Source organism: Protopterus annectens, chromosome 4.part0 (assembly GCF_019279795.1).
Source record: "Protopterus annectens isolate FY-2018-M chromosome 4.part0, PAN1.0, whole genome shotgun sequence".
NCBI lineage: Eukaryota > Metazoa > Chordata > Ceratodontiformes > Protopteridae > Protopterus > Protopterus annectens.
In genome coordinates, this window is record NC_056733.1 from 582,029,458 (window position 1) to 582,050,007 (window position 20,550).

The 20,550-nt window shown below is 42.9% G+C and overlaps 1 protein-coding gene across 1 annotated transcript in view; it reads left to right on the forward strand.

Moving 5' to 3' along the window:
* The window catches only part of KCTD10 (potassium channel tetramerization domain containing 10), a 351,521-nt gene that overhangs the window by 207,517 nt on the left and 123,454 nt on the right, over positions 1-20,550 (forward strand). The window contains exon 5 of the mRNA XM_044068512.1: positions 6,108-6,160. Within this exon, the coding sequence (XP_043924447.1) occupies positions 6,108-6,160 (53 nt within the window). The remainder of the gene's footprint in view (positions 1-6,107; positions 6,161-20,550) is intronic.

The following is a 20,550-nucleotide window of genomic DNA, read 5'->3' on the forward strand; positions in this document are numbered from 1 at the left end:
CTGGAGGCCTCTTGCAGGGCTGCAGTTACGGGTTCTGTCATTAGGAGGCATGCTTGGTTAAAGGAACAGAATCTGCCTGATCATGTTAAAGCAAAATTATTAGATGCTCCATTACAGCATGATACCTTATTTGGTGTTAAAGCAGATGAGGTGTTGAAGAAAATGGAGGACAAAGCGAAATCTATGCAGACAGTAAAGGATTGTTTACAGGTACAGCCACCCAGATTTAGCAGGAACTGGCCTACAAAGAATTGGTCCTTTCCAGTGTCAGACAGGCGACAAAGAGGCAGATACAGACACCCCAGAGGCTGATCCCAGCCCCAGGGCTCATACAGGCCTAAACAGTGGGGCGCTTCTACCTCCAAAAGCGGAGAAGACAAAACACAGCTATACAGGAAACAGTCCCAATGACTTTCCTCTGCCAGCACCAAGCACTTATCTTTTGGCAGCCCCCTTAGGGAGAAAAGTAGCACTTTCTTCTCAAAATTGGCACATGATCACCCAGGACAAATGGGTCTTGAATATAGTGTCCCAGGGCTACAGGTTCCACTTTCACACCCTGCCAAGGCCAAAAGGTATGCCAGACCTGCCACACAATCAATGGGCAGAGGCACAAAAACAAGTTTCATCCCTTATGGACATGAGAGCCATTCAGCAAGTACCACAGCAAGAGCAGGGACAAGGATTTTACTCAAGACTTTTCTTGGTACCCAGAAAAGACAAAGCCTGGAGACCAATACTGGACCTGTTTATTCTAAATACATTTCTGGATGTTCCAAAATTCAAAATGTTGACTCTGCAGCAGCTTCTGCCCTTGCTGGGTAAGAAGGCTTGACTTGTAACTTTGGACCTAAAGAGGCATACCTGCATATTCCAATCAGACAGTCTTGCAGAAGATACCTCAGATTTATAGCTGGCTCAATGCACTACCAATTCTCTGCACTGCCCTTTGGCTTATCTACTGCACCCAGAGTCTTCACAAAATGCCTGGCATCAGTAATTGCATTTTGCAGACAAAGAGGAATTCAAATATATCCTTGGACGAGTGCCTTATTCAAGCAGAGAACAAGGACATTCTACTAAGGCATCTGGCGTTTGTAAAAAGATTACTAATTTGCCTAGGGTACACAGTAAATGAAAAGAAATCAAAACTAATACCCACTCAACAGATAATATTCCTGGGTGCAAGCTTAAATACAACTGCCCAGATGGCTTATCTCACGCCAGACAAACAAAGGCAACTGACTTCTTACTTCAAAATGTTGGCAACAAAGACCCAGTTATCTGCAAGAAAAATTCTGCAGGCTTTGGGCTTCATGGCATCCTGCATTCTGCTAATTTCATATGCCAGACTGCATATGAGGAAACTACAGTGGTATCTAAAAAGTGTTTGGACTCAACATTGTCACAGCCTGGAAACATTAATTACCCTCATTCCTTGCCTGCAACAGGAGTTTTGATGGTGGACACAGGCCTGTCACCACAAGGGACAGCCATTCACCCTACCCACAGCCAGGCAGTCAATAACAACAGATGCTTCAGATTATGCCTGGGGGGCCCACATGGCAGGAGAATGTATTCAGGGCACATGGCCCACAAGCCAAAGGCACCTTCATATCAATCAAAAAGAGATGCTAGCTGTTCAGAATGCCCTGACAGCTTTCAAGGATCTACTCCATCCAGGACAACTACTGATAAGGACGTACAATACTACAGTCATGTGGTACATAAACAAACAGGGAGGCACTCATTCCTACCCCCTCTGCAGACAAGCCATGACCTTGTGGGACACAGCATTGACTTATCAAGTACACCTGCAAGCACAATTCCTGCCAGGAAAGAAAAATACTCTGGTAGACGAACTAAGCAGAAATCTCACGGATCCCCACGAGTGGAAACTGGATCCACAAGTCTTCAGCATGATAATAAAGAAATGGGGATGCCCAGACATAGATCTATTTGCCTCTCCTCACAACTGCCAACTACAGAGATTCTGCACAAGGACGTATCACAAGCAAGCATGGAAAGTGGATGCTCTACCATTCAGCTGGAAAACCCTAACAGTATGTCTTTCCTCTGCCTCTCCTCCCCAAGGTACTCCTAAAGGTCAGACAAGAGAAACCAAAAATGATTCTGATTGCTCCAGACTGGCCCCGCCAGCACTGGTACCCAATCCTAAAGAGCTTGTCTCAAGGCCCAGCCTGGACATTGCCTCTAATTCCTCATTTACTGACCCAACGAAACAATCCGATCCAGCACAGCCAACTCAGGACCCTAAATCTGGCAGCACGGCGGATAATGTAGCCATTCAGAACGCACCTCTCTCTGAAGCAGTGATGGATGTTATTTTGGAGGCCAGGAGGCCCAGTACCAGAAAATCTTATGCAGAAAAATGGAAAAGATTCTGTGCTTGGAACCAGGCACAAGGAATTGACACGTTTGTACCAAATATTCCTCAGATTTTACAATACCTAACTGAGATGCTGGACAAAGGCCTATCCTTTTCATCAATTAAAATCCATGCCTCTGCCATTTCAGCTCATTACAATACGGAACCACTTATTTTTTCTCATCCGTTGCTAAGGCAGTACCTCAGAGGGGCCAAAAACGTAAGACCTCCAAGGAGAGCACCAATACCTGCATGGGACCTCAATTATGTCTTGGAAAAACTCACACTGCCACCTTTTGAGCCAGCCAATACAGCTGAAATAAAGTTCTTATCTTGGAAAACAGCTCTGCTCCTAGCAATAACCTCTGCAATACGAGTCTCAGAGTTACAGGCACTCGTGGCTGTGGAACCTTTTATCATTTTCCATCCAGACAGGGTTTCTCTGAGGGCGACCCAGACATTTATGCCTAAGGTAATGTCCAGTGTGGCCCTTAACCAAACCATTCATTTGCCTACCTTTTATCCAAACCCACAGAATAAGGGTGAAGACTCCTGCATTCTTTGGACATACACAGACCGCTACGCTTCTACTTGGACAGAACTAAAGCTTTCAGAAAGACTGAGCAACTCTTAGTAGCATATGCTGCAGGATCACAAGGAAAGGATATCTCAAAATGGATAGGCCACTGCATTTGTTTCTGCTATTCACAACATGGCAAATCCGTGCCTAAGGGCACTAGGCCTCACTCAACCAGAGCAGCAGCCACTTCAGCAGCCTTCCTCAGAGGAGTACCAACCAAAGACATTTTAGAGGCTGCAACTTGGAGTTCAGTGCACACTTTTACCAAGCACTACCACTTACCTCTCTACTGTAAATCCAGAGCAGGCTTTGCCACTGCAGTTCTGCAGGGCCTTATAGCCTCTCCTAATCCTATTTAGACCCAGCCACCCAACCTCCGCTTTGGGATTCAACCCAAGTGTAATGACTGCAACAATGAAACACTATGAACATAGTACAGTTGTGTACCTACCATAAATGTAGATGTTCGAGTGTATTCACTGTTGCAGTCCAGGTTACCCACCCACCATCCCCCTTTTCTTTGCTCGGACTTATCTGTACTTCTGTATCCTATACAACCTATGTGGTGTATTTGCTTGTAGATGAAGGAAATGTTTATTTTTGTGCATGCATACTTATTGGCATAATTTTCAGCCTACCAATTTGGGGGCACCTGACATCTGGGGCAAGAAAAGCTGAAGAAAATGGCGTTGGCTGCATCTTTTATACCCCCTGGCGCACTGACGTCAGGGAGGAGGCGACAGCAACCGACGCCGGACCTAGACTTTGGAATTTAGGCTGACTGCGGGTAACCTGCCAGCAGAATAACCCAAGTGTAATGACTGCAACAGTGAATACACTCTAACATCTACATTTATGGTAGGTACACAACTGTACTTTTGATTCTCTGTTGGGGGTGTGCCTTCTGTGTGGAGTCTGCATGTCCTCCCTGCGGTTGCGTGGGTTTCTTCCTACATTCCAAAGACATGCAGTAGGTTGATTGGACACTCTAAATTGGCTGTAGTCGCAAGTGTGTGTGGGAGTGAGTGATACAGATGAACTACCGCAGCAGGACTAGCCACCTGGCAGTGGAAACCTTGGCTCGAGATGATTAATCCTTTTGAAAGTGACACCTCAACCCCATGTGCAAAATGGGGAAAAAGAGGTTGAAGATGGATGGATGGAATGCTTAATACATCTGCCTTGTCTGCCCATTTTAACAAGTTAATGATTTCTTACAGACTTTGAATCAGTCTTTGATCTCAGCAGCTTAAGATTTTTTCCCCAGTGAAACCTTTTGAATGGTTTCTGTGCTGCCATTCCTTCCTTTCTAGAGCTAGGAGAGTTGATGTGTTCTGTACATTGTGAAAGCTCCTATGTCTACACACACATCTCAAGAGAATCCTCAAGGAATGTGGATCTCTAAGAACCAGCCATTGTCCGTTACATGTCTTATTTGGTGTCACCTCAGCCCCTTGTGTTTTCATCAAATCCATGTTGTGTGTGTGACGCACTTGATTCTGTAATGAATCAGACTACTTTGTGTCTGGTTTTCTAGTTAGCTGCTTTCTCCCTAAGTTGCATAGTGTTGGTGAGAGAGTCTGTAATTAACATGTCCATTTTCCGGGAATAATGTTGAATCTGACAAAATACAAACTATAAACCTACATGGCTGCATGACTTCATGCCTAGGCAGCAGCCTACAAATTATGTAGTGCAAGACTCCCTCCTGGACAGAATTCAAACAGAAGTTTTCGTTCTTTATTTTCCATTCCTTCATAATCATAGCTTTTGTCTGAGGGTGGTTGATCTCTTGGCAGCTAGCATACCCAAGGTTTCTCATGTAAGATTCCACATGAGAATTCTTCTGAAATGGGCTGTAACTGAGAGATCACACAATCTCAGGAAAAGGGCATGCTGTTTTACTAAATGGTGAGTCACCTTGTAGTGAAAGTAATGAAGTAGTGGCAACATGTTGTCTACATTGTTTTGAGGTGGGGGCTTACACAGATCTTAAAAAAAAATGTTTGTAGTTACATTTTTGTTTGATTTTTTTTTTCACTGTTGACTCTTACTTGTCATTTGGTTTATTGATGATTAGATTGTGCATGGTGAACTTTATGGAAGCATTTTGTTAGGGTTTTCTGTCTTGATTTCTTATGCACATAAATGCATTCCTTTTCTCTTCCCCCTTACTAATGCTTCTCCTTTCAAATTAAATATCTCAAACTATTTGAAACTTACTTCACTAACGGAGATTCCTGGCAAGTTAATTTGACTTTTGTGTATACCATGGGATCTCATTCTACTTTATGGTGGCCTAAAGTACTTTGACTGGATCTGTGTAATATTTTGTTGATGTGATCTGCTGGAGGCTTACCTACTTGTGTCAACTTCCTTAAACAAGAATGCCAAATAAAACTTCATCAGTATCTAACCAAGAAAATCTTCCCATCTACATATTATAGCTCTACATCAATGCGCATTGCTGTAGTGACCATTGATGCAACCTTTCTGTAATAACTAGGTATGTGATGAGAATAAAACTCTGTATATTGCAATATGAAGGCATCCCGTAATATTGTATGCAAATTCCCTTTTGTCTTGACAGAAGTGTTTGCCATCTCTGTGTACTGCATATATATATTGTGAGTATGTATTTCAATTATTTTGGGGCTTTTCTCCCTGGGCCTCGAATGAAAAGGGGTTTTGCCCAGTTGGACTTGGTAATCTAATGTTTGTTTATTAAAATTTTCAACATACAATTTCTTTCTGCCTCCCATTGTATTAGGTTACTTGTACTTTTCTTTTCAGTCCTGAAGAAGGTTTTATTTGTCATTCTTGATGTTTTACTTCTTCAAAAAATGTTTGACTAAATAGAAGATTGAAAATCGCTATTGGATATGTAGTCCAGTTGATTTACTAAACTAATACAGTGAGCCATAATACTGGGATTAGCTTTGATTTTGTAGTGTGAGCTGTTTAACTGTACCAGACATGAGGATGACCTTTGCAAGTTTGCACTTTTATCAGATGTATGTTAATGAAACACAAGTCATATGTGAAACTACTATAATTTTGATTTAAAGCAGGGAAACTACAACCATTAGATTTTGGTTCCTACCGTTTTGCTAACATCTTGTTATTCTTTTTTTACAGCCAGCAGTAAAACTGTTGTACAACAGGAGCAACAACAAGTACTCTTACACCAGGTATTTATTTTACTGTTCTTCAACGGAATGCCTGGAAGTTGCAGTAGTGTGATGTTCATCGTGTTACCCTGCTGCAGTCATCACACTTTGGGTTATCCTGCTGTCAGGTGGTCCCGCAGTCTGCCCGAATTCCAAAGTCTTGGTCCGGCGTCGGTTGTTGTCGCTTCTTCCCTGACATCCGTGCGCCAGGGGTATAAAAGAGGCATCCGACGCCATTTTCTCCAGTCTTTCTTGCCGCGCGGTGCCCGAAGCACAAGCAGTTCGCAAGTGCCGGTCGGCCGACACCCGAGATTTTCGAATCGAATTTCAGTCCAAAGTCTTCAAAGCTAAGTACCCCGTTGGGGAACCTTTTCTTGCCTCAGTCCGATATCAGAAAAAGTTAACAATTGCATTTCTTGTGGGAAGCAAATACCTCATAAGGACTTTCATTCTTATTGTATACCTTGCCTAGGCCCAGACCACGACGTCACTGGTTGTCGGTTTTGTGCTAGGTTCAATAAGCGAACTGTAAAGCAACGCTTTGATTTCGCTCGACACTACTTCGGTAGGAAATTTAATTATACTATGCCGTTGGAGCAACAGACTACCGGCGTACATAAAAAACGCAAAGATAAGGACAGGCAGCCTAGATCCAAGCCAGACTCCGAGGCCTCGGCTGGGCCTGTCGCCGGTTCTCTGGTTTTCTGTGAGGCGCCTACGCAGCCCCTGACTACCACAGAATTGGAACCCCAGACCGCTTTGGATTCTCAATCAGAGAGTACTAGGCCGACGCAGCCATTTTCTTTAGGCCCTACCGACAACATTGCAGAAGGAGAAGCCGGTGCTGTGGAAACACCTTCGGTTACAGAAGGTGTCTTTAGACCGACTACTCTCACCATAAAATCTTATGCTAAGCTTAAGACTTCTTTAAAACCTAAAAAGACTGTACATCAGTCTCCAGTTCAAGGCCCCATGCCTAAGAAACAGATGCTTAAGATGGCTGAAGATTTGATTACTCTGATCAGGGGCTCCCAACCCCCCAGACAAAAGGCCAAGACAAGAGGTGGATTATGCTTCCTCTGATCAAGTTTCTATTTCCTCAGACTCCTCTGAGGAACAGGATTACTCCTTTCCCCCTTATGAAGATTCTGATGCTGAAGACTCCATTCCCTCAGCATCTCCCTCTGAAGACTATTCCTTTGGGGAAACCTTGCATACCATGAGGGAACATTTCCACTGGGAAGGTCAGGACTACTCTGACTCAAAGAAAAGGCTCCGAGAGTTTTTTTTACTTCCCCAACACAGACTACTTGCTATCCCTCCAGTTTTAGACATTGTGGATGATGTTTACTTAGAATCTAGTCTAAATCCAGATTCTCTGCCTCCTTCTCCAGCTAAACCAGACAGATATTATAGAGTGCCTGACTCACACAAATTCCTTTACAAAAACCCTGTTGCTGACCCAGAAACAATCTCCCATGGTCCCAAAGGGGCTAAGGCTTCTATGGCTAAAAATCCTGTGTCCTCTGAAAGGGACTCTAGAGCATTAGATAGGTGGGGGAAGAAGGTCAGCTACTCTAGCTATGAGAGCATTAAATTGTCAATTTCACATGCTGAAATATCAGCAATTCCTAATGTCTCAATTAAAACAAAAGATGAGCACAAACTCTCAACAGTCTGAATTCAAGGAAATGCAGGATCTGTTGCATGCAGCTGAACAGGTGGGCAAACATACTTTACAATGTGGATTTGATTCCTTGGAAGCTTCCTGTAGAGCAGTTGTTACTGGGTCTGTCATACGCAGGCATGCTTGGTTAAAGGAACAAACTCTGCCTGATCATGTTAAAGCAAAATTACTAGATGCACCTTTACAGCAGGTTGTCTTATTTGGTGTCAAAGCAGAAGAGGTTTTAAAGAAAATGGAGGATAAGGCAAAGTCTATGCAGACGGTCAAGGATTTCTTACAGGTACAACCCCCTCGCTTCAGCAGAAATTGGCCAACAAAAAATTGGTCCTTTCCAGCTTCTGACAGGCCACAGAGGGGTAAATACAGATGCCCAAGGGGCAGAGGTCAAGCACAAATTCCTTACAAACCTCGCCAATGGGGCACTGCAACACAGAAGGGAGGAGAAGACAGGCCCCAAACTACTAGAAGACAAACACAATGACCTGATCCTCAAACTACCAAGCAAAACTCTCTTGGCAGCTCCCTTGGGAGGAATATTAGCATTTTTTGCAGACAACTGGCACATCATCACAAAGGACAAATGGGTCCTAGACATTATCTCGCAAGGATACAGATTCCATTTTCACACTTTGCCAATGATAAAAAGAATGCCAAACCTGCCACAAAATCAATGGGCAGAGGCACAAAAACAAATTACAGCTTTCATGGACATGAGAGCCATTCAACTGGTGCCTACACAGGAGCAAGGCCAAGGATTTTACTCGAGGCTCTTTTTAGTCCCCAGAAAGAACAATGCATGGAGACCCATTCTGGACCTTTCAATTCTAAACACTTACTTGCAAGTACCCAAATTCAAGATGCTAACACTACAGCAGCTTCTTCCCATGTTGGGCAAGAAGGCTTGGCTAGTAACGTTGGACCTCAAGGAGGCATACCTGCATGTCCCTATCAGACAAAATTGCAGAAGATATCTCCATTTCATTGCAGGTTCAACCCATTACCAATTCTCTGCACTGCCCTTTGGCTTATCTACTGCGCCCAGGGTCTTCACAAAATGCCTGGCACCAGTAATTGCATACTGCAGACAAAGAGGAATTCAAATATACCCATACCTGGACGACTGCCTCATCCAAGCAGAAAGCAAGGACATTCTCTTACAACATCTGGCATTTGTCAAACACCTTTTAAGTTGCCTAGGGTACACAGTAAACGAAAAGAAATCAAAACTAGTGCCCTCACAAAACATGACATTCCTGGGTGCCAGCTTGAATACAACGGCCCAGATGGCTTATCTCACGCCAGACAAGCAACTACAACTAACTCAATACTTCAAAATAATGGCAACAAAGACCCAACTCCCTGCAAGAAAAATTCTGCAGGCCTTGGGATTCATGGCATCTTGCATACTACTACCATTTGCAAAACTGCATATGAGGAAATTACAATGGTACCTGAAAAGCGTATGGACTCAACACAGCCACAGCTTGGAAACAATGATACCTCTCATTCCCTGCCTTCGACAGGAGTTTCTATGGTGGTCACAGGCATGTCACCTCAACAATGGTCAGCCTTTCACCTTACCTCCAGCCAGGCAAACAATGACAACAGATGGATCGGACTATGCCTGGGGAGCACACATGGCAGGACAGTGCGTTCAAGGCAAATGGACTACAGATCAAAGATATCTGCACATCAATCAAAAAGAAATGCTAGCTGTACAGAATGCTCTGACAGCTTTCAAGGACCTCTTACATCCAGGACAACTTATAATAAGGACAGACAATACCACAGTAATGTGGTACATAAACAAGCAAGGGGGCACACACTCCTACCCTCTATGCAGGCAAGCAATGACCTTGTGGAACACAGCACTGACTTACCAAGTTCAATTACAAGCACAGTTCCTGCCAGGAAGAAAGAACACATTGGCAGACGACCTAAGCAGAAACATCATGGATCCCCACGAGTGGAAACTGGATCCACAAGTATTTGCAATGATAACTCAAAAATGGGGCCGCCCAGACATAGTTTTGGGGGTTGGCGAACAGGTCTATCAGCTACCAAAATTTTGCACAAGGACATTCCACCATCGAGCTTGGAAAGTGGACGCGCACTCATTCATTTGGAAAATGTTGACAGTATATGCCTTTCCTCCACTGCCCCTTCTACCAAAGGTGCTACTGAAAGTCAGAATGGAGAGACCACAAATGATGCTCATTGCCCCAGTCTGGCCACGCCAGCACTGGTACCCACTACTAAGGAACATGGCCCACGGCCCACCATGGATTTTACCACAAATTCCTCATCTGCTCACACAGCAAGACAGCCAGATTTTACACAGCCAGCTCAAGACCTTAAATCTGGCTGCATGGCAAATCACATAAACAACCAGCCAGCTCCTCTATCACAAGCTGTTATGGATGTCATTCTGGAGGCCAGGAGGCCCAGCACCAGGAAAGCCTACTCAGACAAATGGAAAAGATTTTGCGCCTGGAACCAAGCTAAAGGCCAAAATCCCCTTGAGCCGGACATACCTCAGATTCTACAATATTTAACTGAGATGTTACACAAAGGTCTTTCCTTTTCATCTATTAAAATCCACGCTTCAGCTATTTCAGCTCACTACAACACGAATCCTTCCTTATTTTCACATCCACTTCTAAGGCAGTACCTCAGAGGGGCCAAAACATAAGGCCTCCCAGGAGAGCACCCACACCAACTTGGGACCTCAACTTTGTTCTGGAAAAGCTTACGCTACCACCTTTTGAGCCAGCTTTCTCAGCTGATTTAAAGTTTATATCATGGAAAACTGCCCTGCTGGTAGCAATTACTTCAGCCAGAAGAGTCTCAGAGCTACAGGCACTAATGGCAGTGGAGCCTTTCATCATTTTTCATCAAGACCGAGTCTCTCTACGAACAAACCCCTTCTTTATGCCAACGGTGGTATCCAGTGTGGCTCTAAATCAAATCATCCATTTACCCACCTTTTTCCCAAATCCACAGAACAAAGGAGAAGGACTCCTGCACTCCTTGGACATTCACAGGCAACTACGTTACTACTTGGATAAAACTAAGGCTTTCAGAAAATCTGACCAGCTCTTTGTATCCTTTGCTACAGCATCACAAGAAAAGGCGATCTCAAAACAGACCATTTCAAAATGGATAGGACATTGCATACGTTTTTGCTACACCCATCATGGAAAACCAGTTCCTGCTAGCATAAGGCCCCACTCCACCAGGGCAGCTGCTACATCTACAGCCTTCTTCAGGGGGGGTGCCAACCAAGGATATTCTGAAAGCTGCAACTTGGAGTTCTGTACACACCTTCACCAAACACTATCACTTACCACTTTACTCTAAGACTAGAGCTGGCTTTGCCACTGCAGTTGGCCTCTTCTAATCCTGTTTGATTCCACCTCCCATCCTTAGCTTTGGGATTCAACCCAAGTGTGATGACTGCAGTACAGGGTAACATGATGAGCATAGTACAGTTTTGTACCTACCATAAATGTAGATGTTCGAGTGTTCACCCTGCTGCAGTCCAGGTTACCCTTCCTCCATCCCCTCTGATCTAACTGAAACTTTCCTATGCCTTTGTATCTGATACAACCTTTGTGGTGTATTTGCTTATAGCTGGAGGTATGGTTTTGTTTGTGCTTCACTTTTATTATTGGTATTATGTAGTGACCTATTGGGGGGGGCACCTGACATCTGGGGCAAGAAAAACTGAAGAAAATGGCGTCTGATGCCTCTCTTATACCCCTGGCGCACTGATGTCAGGGAAGAAGCGACAGCAACCGACGCCGGACCAAGACTTTGGAATTCGGGCAGACTGCGGGACCACCTGACGGCAGGATAACCCAAGTGTGATGACTGCAGCAGGGTGAACACTCGAATATCTACATTTATGGTAGGTACAAAACTGTACTTTTGCTGTGAACATCCTATGGAATTTTAGTGAAACAGGTGAAGGGAGCGCACCGACAGTGGAAATGAGTAACTGTAGATATTCAGTAGTAATAAAACCTTTACAAATGAAGACGGATAACCAGTACACCTGTACATGTGTCAGCAAACTCGTATGTAGACATGGAGGTGAGCATTTTGCATCATTATACAGAAACGGGTATTTTTAACTCACTGTTTTGAAGTACATTCAGTAAAGGTTTGGTGTTCAAGCATTCTTGTATACACTGTTGTAGCAATGTTATCTTGGACACATTTCATAATCACATAACTGAATTGAAGTAGTACCACGGTATTAAGATGAGAAGAGCTGATCGTGAATAAATTACAGTATTCTTGTTTTTTTATAACAGTAGTGCATGCTATTTTAATAATTATATTTTTGTTACAAAAGTTGTATGTTGTGCATATATTCCCTGTGTAAGAAGTGACTATAACAAAATGTGTGGTAATCAGCATCTTATTTTTCTGTGGCTGTCAGTCAGATGTCCATATTTTACATTAACTTTAATGATTTCTGTGGGAGTTACTTTTCAAATTTACATTGCATATATAGTAACCTGTAGATGTGCTAAGAGGTTTATCATAGAGAACCTGGAGAGCTTGCGCCAAATGTGTTAGGACCACCTGGAAGGTTAGACTTTCCCTATGCTACTTTTTCAGTTCTGCGTGGATGCAGTTTGAGTTTGGTCTCAGAGAAAATTACCCCTGTCTCCATGTTGCTTTTTTTGGAATTTTTTGCTTAAGCTTGCTCATGTGCACACGAGTATCATGTGCGATTTATTTTCGAATTCTGACTTGTACTCTGATTCGGAAGAAATGACTGTTTTGATTTTCCTATTAGCAGAATGTTATTAAAAACATTTTTCTTCATAGGGCTTAGGCCTCTCTGTCTTACAGTATCAACACCTCTGTTCAGAAAGTTTGCCTAATGGTTGGATTATTTTCTCACCAACAGGTACATGCTTACTGCTTAGCATGCCTGGGAGGAAACCCACTCTGCTGCACCTTTTTTATTGAATTCTGTTGGGAGGCTCACCAGAGGTACCATTTAAAACGTCAGGTAGATTAGCTACTTCAAGCTTTACCTGTTTCGCTGTCGGACAGAAATCCACTGAGCTGTGTCTGGTACATTCTTCAACAGCTAAGGAAAGCCCTTGGACTATGTTACTTATAAGGGGTCTCTGTCTTCTATTGTTTCTGAATCAGGAGGGTAGAATACTTTTTTTCTAGGAAGGTTCTTCCTGTAGTTTTTTCTACTCCTACTGTCAAAACCTTTTAATCCTTAAGTGTGAAAGAAGCCACTGTAGACTAAGGAATGTGTTGACATTCAAGTACTTCTGCTTGTAGAATGTTAGTTCTGACTTTAATGTGATAAACTCTGTGTACACTAGGTTCATTTTGCTGTCCAACCCTTCCTTTTTATTATTTTTCCATCTGGAACTTTCTGTGACATGGTTGTCACCTCCTGGCATTGTTTAAGCCGCAGTCACTGCCCATATCTCATCGATGTTTACTATGTGTACAGTCTTCTCAATACCTGCCCTTTTAGGTGTTGCTGCACACTTTCATTCATACTCCTGATGACAGTCACTCCTTGGTCATTTCCATTGGCCTTGACAGCCATTACCCATTCTGTGGATACGTTTGGGCCTTTTGTGGATTGTTTTCACCCCAGCAGTTAACTGAATGCCATTGCTCACCTTTCCACAGAGGTGTTCTGCTTCAGTCAAGTATTAGCTTGACTTGGAGCCTGAACTTAAAAGGTCAAGGAGGACTTTTCAGGAGAATGAACATACTGAATCATTTTTAGTCCCTTGTAGCTATTTTTAGATTCCCCTGTAGAAATTTAGACAATGAAGAAGGGGCAGCTTCTCCCTCATCTTCCACTGACCCCCCCTCCCCAAAGCAAAGCACAAGTTCAGGGATATTACTATCTGATGCAGCAGCAGGGATGTTGGTCTTCCAGCCCCATTCCCCTTCACAGTGATGGCTGCCCAGTATTTCTTCTTTCGAGGGACATCATGAAATATGCTGTCAAGAGTTGCATGGAAGAAAGCTGACTGACTCTCTTTTTTTTTTTTCTTTTTGGGAATTGCTCATTTTGGCAGATGTTCTTGAACCATTTTCTCTGCAGCAGTCCTGCGAAAAGCTCCAGCTCCTCAGACCCAACTGACCATCTCTTAGACAGGGAATCTGTGGTGTTGAACAAGATTGGGTTGTCCTTGTTTAGGTCTTCCACTTAGTCCGTGCAGATGCTAAGCTGTGTAACGCAAGTGGCATACATTCGGATGGACCTTGGAGACGAAGCGTTGCATATGTTGAAAGCATTATTGGATCAGTTACTAAAGGAAAAAATTAAACACATAGAACACCACCTCTAAGACTATGAAGAGTCTTATGGCAGAATGTGAGCAGTGGGATCCAGAAATAGCAATATGGCCGTATCTTGCATCTCTGAGACCACCAATGTGACATTTCTAAATGTTAGTCTCCTATGGTTTCAGTGGGACAGCACAGCTGTTGTCTGGTACATCAGCAAATATGGGGAAATAGTCCGCTTGCTGTATTGAGGCTGTGAGTTTCAGTGGTTTCCCAGCTTGCACCACTTCTTGGTAAACGGTCATATCTCAGGAGAGTCCAGGTGTCTGCTTGTTAGACTCTGTATCACCGATTGATTTCTGAGTCTTTTAATGGCAGAAAAGATTTTTTTGTCTGTGGGCAAACCCATGTCTGGCCTCATTGCATATCCAAAGATACAATGTCCTACCTTCTCACAGATTTACCCCTGTTGGAGGGGGATTCAAAATAAGAATGCTCTGGTCCATAAATTGCAGATGGAAGTATTTTTTATGTCTCCTAATAGTCAAGTCCATCTACTAAAAAAGACTTCTCAAGGCCATATTCATTTTTGTAGCCTCTTCCTGGCCTTAGCAAACTTGCTTACCCCTACTGTGAGATCTGCAGTAGAAGAGAGTTATTAGGTGTTTACAATTTACTGTTGCAGTAGCAACTTTTTGTTACTTCATTCACATAATCCCGTCTGACTTCCAGAACTTAACACCCTTCCCTCCTCTAAGTCTGAACATCCTCCCCCCTATCTGTCTGTGGTATAAGATGGATAATCACTATTACCATCTTTCATTTCTTTCTTTGTTTAGGTTTGCTGAAGATCAGCACATATTGAAGCTTCATCAGTCTGTTGCATTAGCCTGGCATCCAGAATTGACAGAGAAGTACCCCTTTAGAGAATGCTAGAAGTAAGATGTTTCAGACATCAGGTTTTATTAATGTCAGATGCTGAAGTGAGATCAAATTGTATTCGATGGAAGTAGATTCTGTATAAGGACTTGAATAAAATTATTGTGTTATTAGGACCTGCAAATGATGTAGAAAGTTGTCTCCTCTGTGTTTGTTTTAACCAGAAGACTGTCAGAGTGAATAAGCAAGTCTGTCTTGGGACTACCTTTGTCATGGAAAGTATAATGTCTTGATTCAAGTTGGTTCTGGTATTGGCCGGATCTAGCACAGATTCCCTGCCTAGGGTGGGGGTGGCGGGGGGTTTGGGAACTTTGCTTAAAAATGTAAATCAATTTTCAGTTTGGTACACTGTATAATCCACATGCATGGTACACTTGTTATTTCAGTACTGATTGCTGATAAAACAATTTTATAGTTGTATATTTATGCAATGTATAATTTAATTACCTCACTATTAACTGTGAATCCTGTACAACACCAAACGTACATGCACAGAGATTCCTGGATTTTGTAAACATAAACTCCCTGGAGCAGATAGTCAGTACACCAACCAGGGCTGCAACCATACTGGATCTGGTCCTCACTAATATGGGAGACTGCTGCCTACCCCCTACTGTAATGCCTTCCCTGGTAAGGTCAGACCACAAAATGGTTTCCTTTGAAGTAAAAATAAAACCTGGGTCCCCAGCTAAACCTGGAATATTCAGGAACTATTCTAAGGCTAACCTCCTGCTATTAAGTGAGAACCTGGCAACATTTCAAGCCCCCATAAACCCCAAGAACACTTCTGCCTGTGCAGAACTGTTCACAGAAACCCTGTACAAACATGTTAATAGCTGCATAGAGGCAGCTGTACCCACCAGGAAGAAGTACAGAACTAACTCAAAAAACAAGCTGTCCTGGTGGAATCACAAAATCAGTCGGCTGTATAATAGGTGGAAGAAAATCTTGGCAAAAAGTAGGAGGTGTGCAGCACCCAGCAGGATATAAGCACTCTCATCAAACTAAACAAACTCAGAGGACAAATAAAGTCTAACAAAGCCGAAATTAGAGTTAATTTGGCCTCCCAGGCTAAAGACAATCACAAAGCATTCTGTAGCTATGTCCGCAACCTCAAAGGCAACACACAATTGTGTGCAGAGCTCATTGTAAATGGAGCCACCTATACTGAGCCAGAAGATATAGCAACCTCCTGTCTGATGAATTCAGCTCCAGCTTTACCTCTCTCACCCCTCAACCTTCCCTCAGGAAATATCATCAAATATAACTCCCCTTACTATCAGTAGGGAACAGGTCCTTAATGCTCTCTGTAAGACCAAGAACACTACATCAATGGGCCCAGACTACATCCCAGGATGTCTTCTAAATAGCATGAAACATGACCTCTCAGGGCCTCTGGAATTACTATTTAACTGTAGCATCCAAACAGGCTTCCTGCCTCATGAATGGAGAAAGCCAGCAGTCATCCTTCTGCACAAAAGTGGGCCATCTACAGACCCTGGAATCTACAGAACCATAAGTCTCTCTAGTCGTATATGTAAAGCCATGGAAAGAATTGTCGTGGAGATGAACAGTAGAGATATAGTAAACCTCCAGACACTGGACCCAACCCAGTTTGGTTTCATCAAGGGGCAGACCATGCCTACTCAACCTGGTGGACTACTTTGCAAAGGTCACCAAAGCAACGGATGAGGGCAGAATCGTTCACACTGCCTACCTTGACCTAGCTAGGGCATTTGACACAATACCCCACTTGGACATTGTTGACGTATTCAAGGGGTAGGGTACAAACCTGCATGTCACCAGGTGGCTAGCCAACTGGCTCACAGACAGGCCGCAGGAAGTTAGAATTGGGGAGTCCACCAATACATAGAGGTTAGTCATAAATGGATTCCATCAGGGATCAGTCCTTGGACCACTCTCTTTTGGCATTTACTTCTCAGAAGTCAAGGCCAATGTCGGTGGTCTCTGGCTGACTAAATTTGCAGATGATTGCAAATTAAGAGCTGTCATTGAATGTCACACTGACACAGATGTTCTCCAAGAGGGACTGCTAGTTGCAGACAACTGGTGTCAGAGGTATGGACTAAAATTAATGCCAGGAAATGCATAATGGTATCCTTTGGGAAGCCATTCATCCCTGGTAACTATCATATTGACAACACACTCCTTAGAGTTGACCCAGTAGTTAGGGACACGCATCGATAGTAATTTAGCCTTTGATCATCATTTGTCTACAGTGGTGAGGAAATCATTCTATGTTGCGCAACTTATAAACAAAGGTATGGCATCTAAATTCAAGGAAGTCATTGTTCCATTGTATTCGGCATTCATCAGACTTCTCATTGAGTACAATGCCCCCTTTGTTATGTACCTAATCAGGCATTTCCAACAATTTTTGTCACTGTTGCCCCCCCACCCCCACCCACCCACTGCGCTTTTTTCTGTTTTTGTTCTCAAGGAAACCCCTTAATTTTCTTTGATGGTATTCTATGCATGGTCTGCCAGCTGATGCATGTAAACCTGACTTTACCTAATGAACCAGCTAGACCAAAACATGTTAATCTCTGGTCTCCAGTACCTCTACAAATTATCACAGACTGTACCACAAGGATGTGGTATATACACAAGGGGGTACCAGATCTTGCCCCTTTGCAGCCTTGCTTTGATTGCCTGAGAGCTAGAAACTCTGCTCATTTTGACTCGTCACCTTTCATACATTCTATCAAATCAAAACCTTGTAGAGGACAAGCTGAGCAGGACTAGGACAGAGGACTGCATCCAGATCAATGTTCCATTACCCTTTCCCTCTCTTCTGCCCAATTCCTCATATTCCCTAATGTTAATGTGGGTATCATACTTATTCAAGGTCCCTTCTCCCCTCAGTCTGCTTAGTTCAGGGCATCCAACTGTCAGTATGATCAGTGGTGGCAGGGCATGCTTTGCCTGATGATGTGACTTTGGTACATTGGACAAGAAAAACTTGAAGATGGTGCCAGCAAGTTCATCCTTTATAGCACCATCCGGACGTCAAATGGTTAAAGACGTCTGCCTGCTGGGGAGTGGTGAAATCTGGTATGTGGGCTAGTTGTGGGTTTCAACACAAGAAGGCGGCCCAAAACGTACTACTGTATCATTGATCAATTCTTGCAGTTACAATTATGGTTGTAGTTTACAGAAGTGCACTTTGTCTGTCCTGCATCTTCTGTTCTTAGTGTCTTACACAGAAGATATTCACAGAAACTGTATTCAGATATGATCGCAGAGGGCATTTTGTTGTACCTCTTGACCTGCAGACATAAAAAATCTGGGCAAAGACTCTTAAAAAGTTGGTACATCTGCTCCAAAACCTGGACAGCTAATTAGCATCATACTTGCATATCTAAATACTTTCCTGTTCCAACAGGATTGTGAGGTAAAAACAAATTTAAAAAACAGAAGTGCCAAAAAGATGCAAAATAAGCAGACTAATTTTTTTATTCTACATTTTTGAGTGTGTGTGTGTGTGTGTGTGTGTACATATATATATATATATATATATATATATATATATATATATATATATATATATATATATATATTTGGGTCTAGGACACATGCTCGACTAGCATATGTCCGAATCACAAAACATTGAACACACATACATGAAAGCGCTTAACATCGAAAATCGCTTCTGTGTATGTGTAGTTCAAAAAAAAAAATCTACCTTTCTGGTGGGAAGCTGTGCCCCCCCCCCCACCTCCTACTTTATTATTCTCACTCCGAGATCACACTACAGTGGGGAAAGGGAGTTTTCCCTTACCCGCACTGTAGTCTGATCTACGAAACAGGCACACATACACGGAAGCGCTTGTCAATGTTAAGCACTTTCGTGTATGTGTGTTCGATGTTTTGTGATTCGGACATATGCTAGTCGAGCTTATGTCCGGATCCTATATATATATATATATATATATATATATATATATATATATATATATATATATATAGTGTGTGTGTGTACATGTTTGTGTTAAAATATGTATCTTCGTTGTAGACAATGAAAACGTAATAAAAACATGATTCTGATGCACTGTTAGTTTTTTTATTCTTCTTCTTTGCGCTGTTACTTTTTTTATTCTTCTTTCGGCTTTTCCTGGTTAGGAATTGCCACAATGGATGACCTGTCTGCTCATGATTGCCAGCGGAGTTTTACAGTGTCGAGTTGCCAGCCCAGCGCCCAACCTTCCACAAAAGGCACATACACGCATGCATTCACACCTAGGGCCAATTTAGAGTGTCCAATCCACCTACAGCATGTCTTTGGGATGTGGGAGGAAACCAGAGCACCCGGAGGAACCCACATGCCCACAGGGAGGACATGCTGACTCTGCACAGAAGGCACCCCAGCTGAGGATCGAACTGGAGAGCCTCTTGTGGCAACGCTAACTGCTTCACCACCGCGGCTGCCCATGCTGCTAGCTTTTTTATTGTTCATTTTAAATGTGCACTCTAGGTGCAGTGTAACAGTACCTGACACTCATGACATGCCATCAGCAGTTTGTCTATCCTTGGCATGTCATCACAGCTAGGAAAATTCCCTCAAGACCACCATACTTGCATTGCTTGCAAGAACTAAAAGCTTGCACATGAAATACAGGTGCCCAGAACCCCACCTTGCTCATCTAAAACACTCCAAATTCAAATATACTTGTGTTCCTAAAGAAATAAAATTAAAAACAAAGCAGGATTTTAACCACATCTCCCTTTTAGTCAATGTTAGTCAGTGTTACAAAAAAAAAAAATTCAGTCTCTGCATTCACAGTTCTGTAGCCCTCTCAAAACAGCATTGCCCAGAAACCACCAAAGTTACCCCAGTCATTCTGGTGCCAGTGTAAAAGAACAGAGGATATTCACAACTCTGAACAGCATAAAGGTATCCATCTTCTTTGCCACACATGAAAATGCTGTAGAGGGTGAATGAAGAAAAAAAGAAATATGCATGCTAGTAGAAATCAAGATAAGATGCAGATTAGGATGCAGCACAAGTACCTGATGCTTTCAGTGAGAAAGGTAGTAAAGAGGCAAACGATGTGGAAAGCGGCCAGCTGGATATTCCTAGACTTGAAGAAAGTATATAGCAAAGTCCGAAGAAATCTGATTTTGGCAGTTCTTTGATGGATCCAAGTCCCAGAAACACTGATAGAATTAATGCAGGGCCGTGTAGAAGGACCGAAATGCAAGTACAGCAAATTCTAACATAACTTTCACTGCACTATTTTAAAATGTATTATGTATGTGACAAACAATGAACTGGTAACCATTCTTACCATGGATCGCAGTTTGTGGAAAGTTACCATTCCTCATTCATATTGTATTTGAAATGAATTGACTGTGAGTCTGCAGTTGCAGCTACTGTTTTCTAAGTGGTTTCTCTTCCCCACAGTTGTGCAGCTTTGGATTTGATATATTTAAGTAAAGGTGAATAAGGGTAAAGCCTTTCACATGGGAGTGTAGA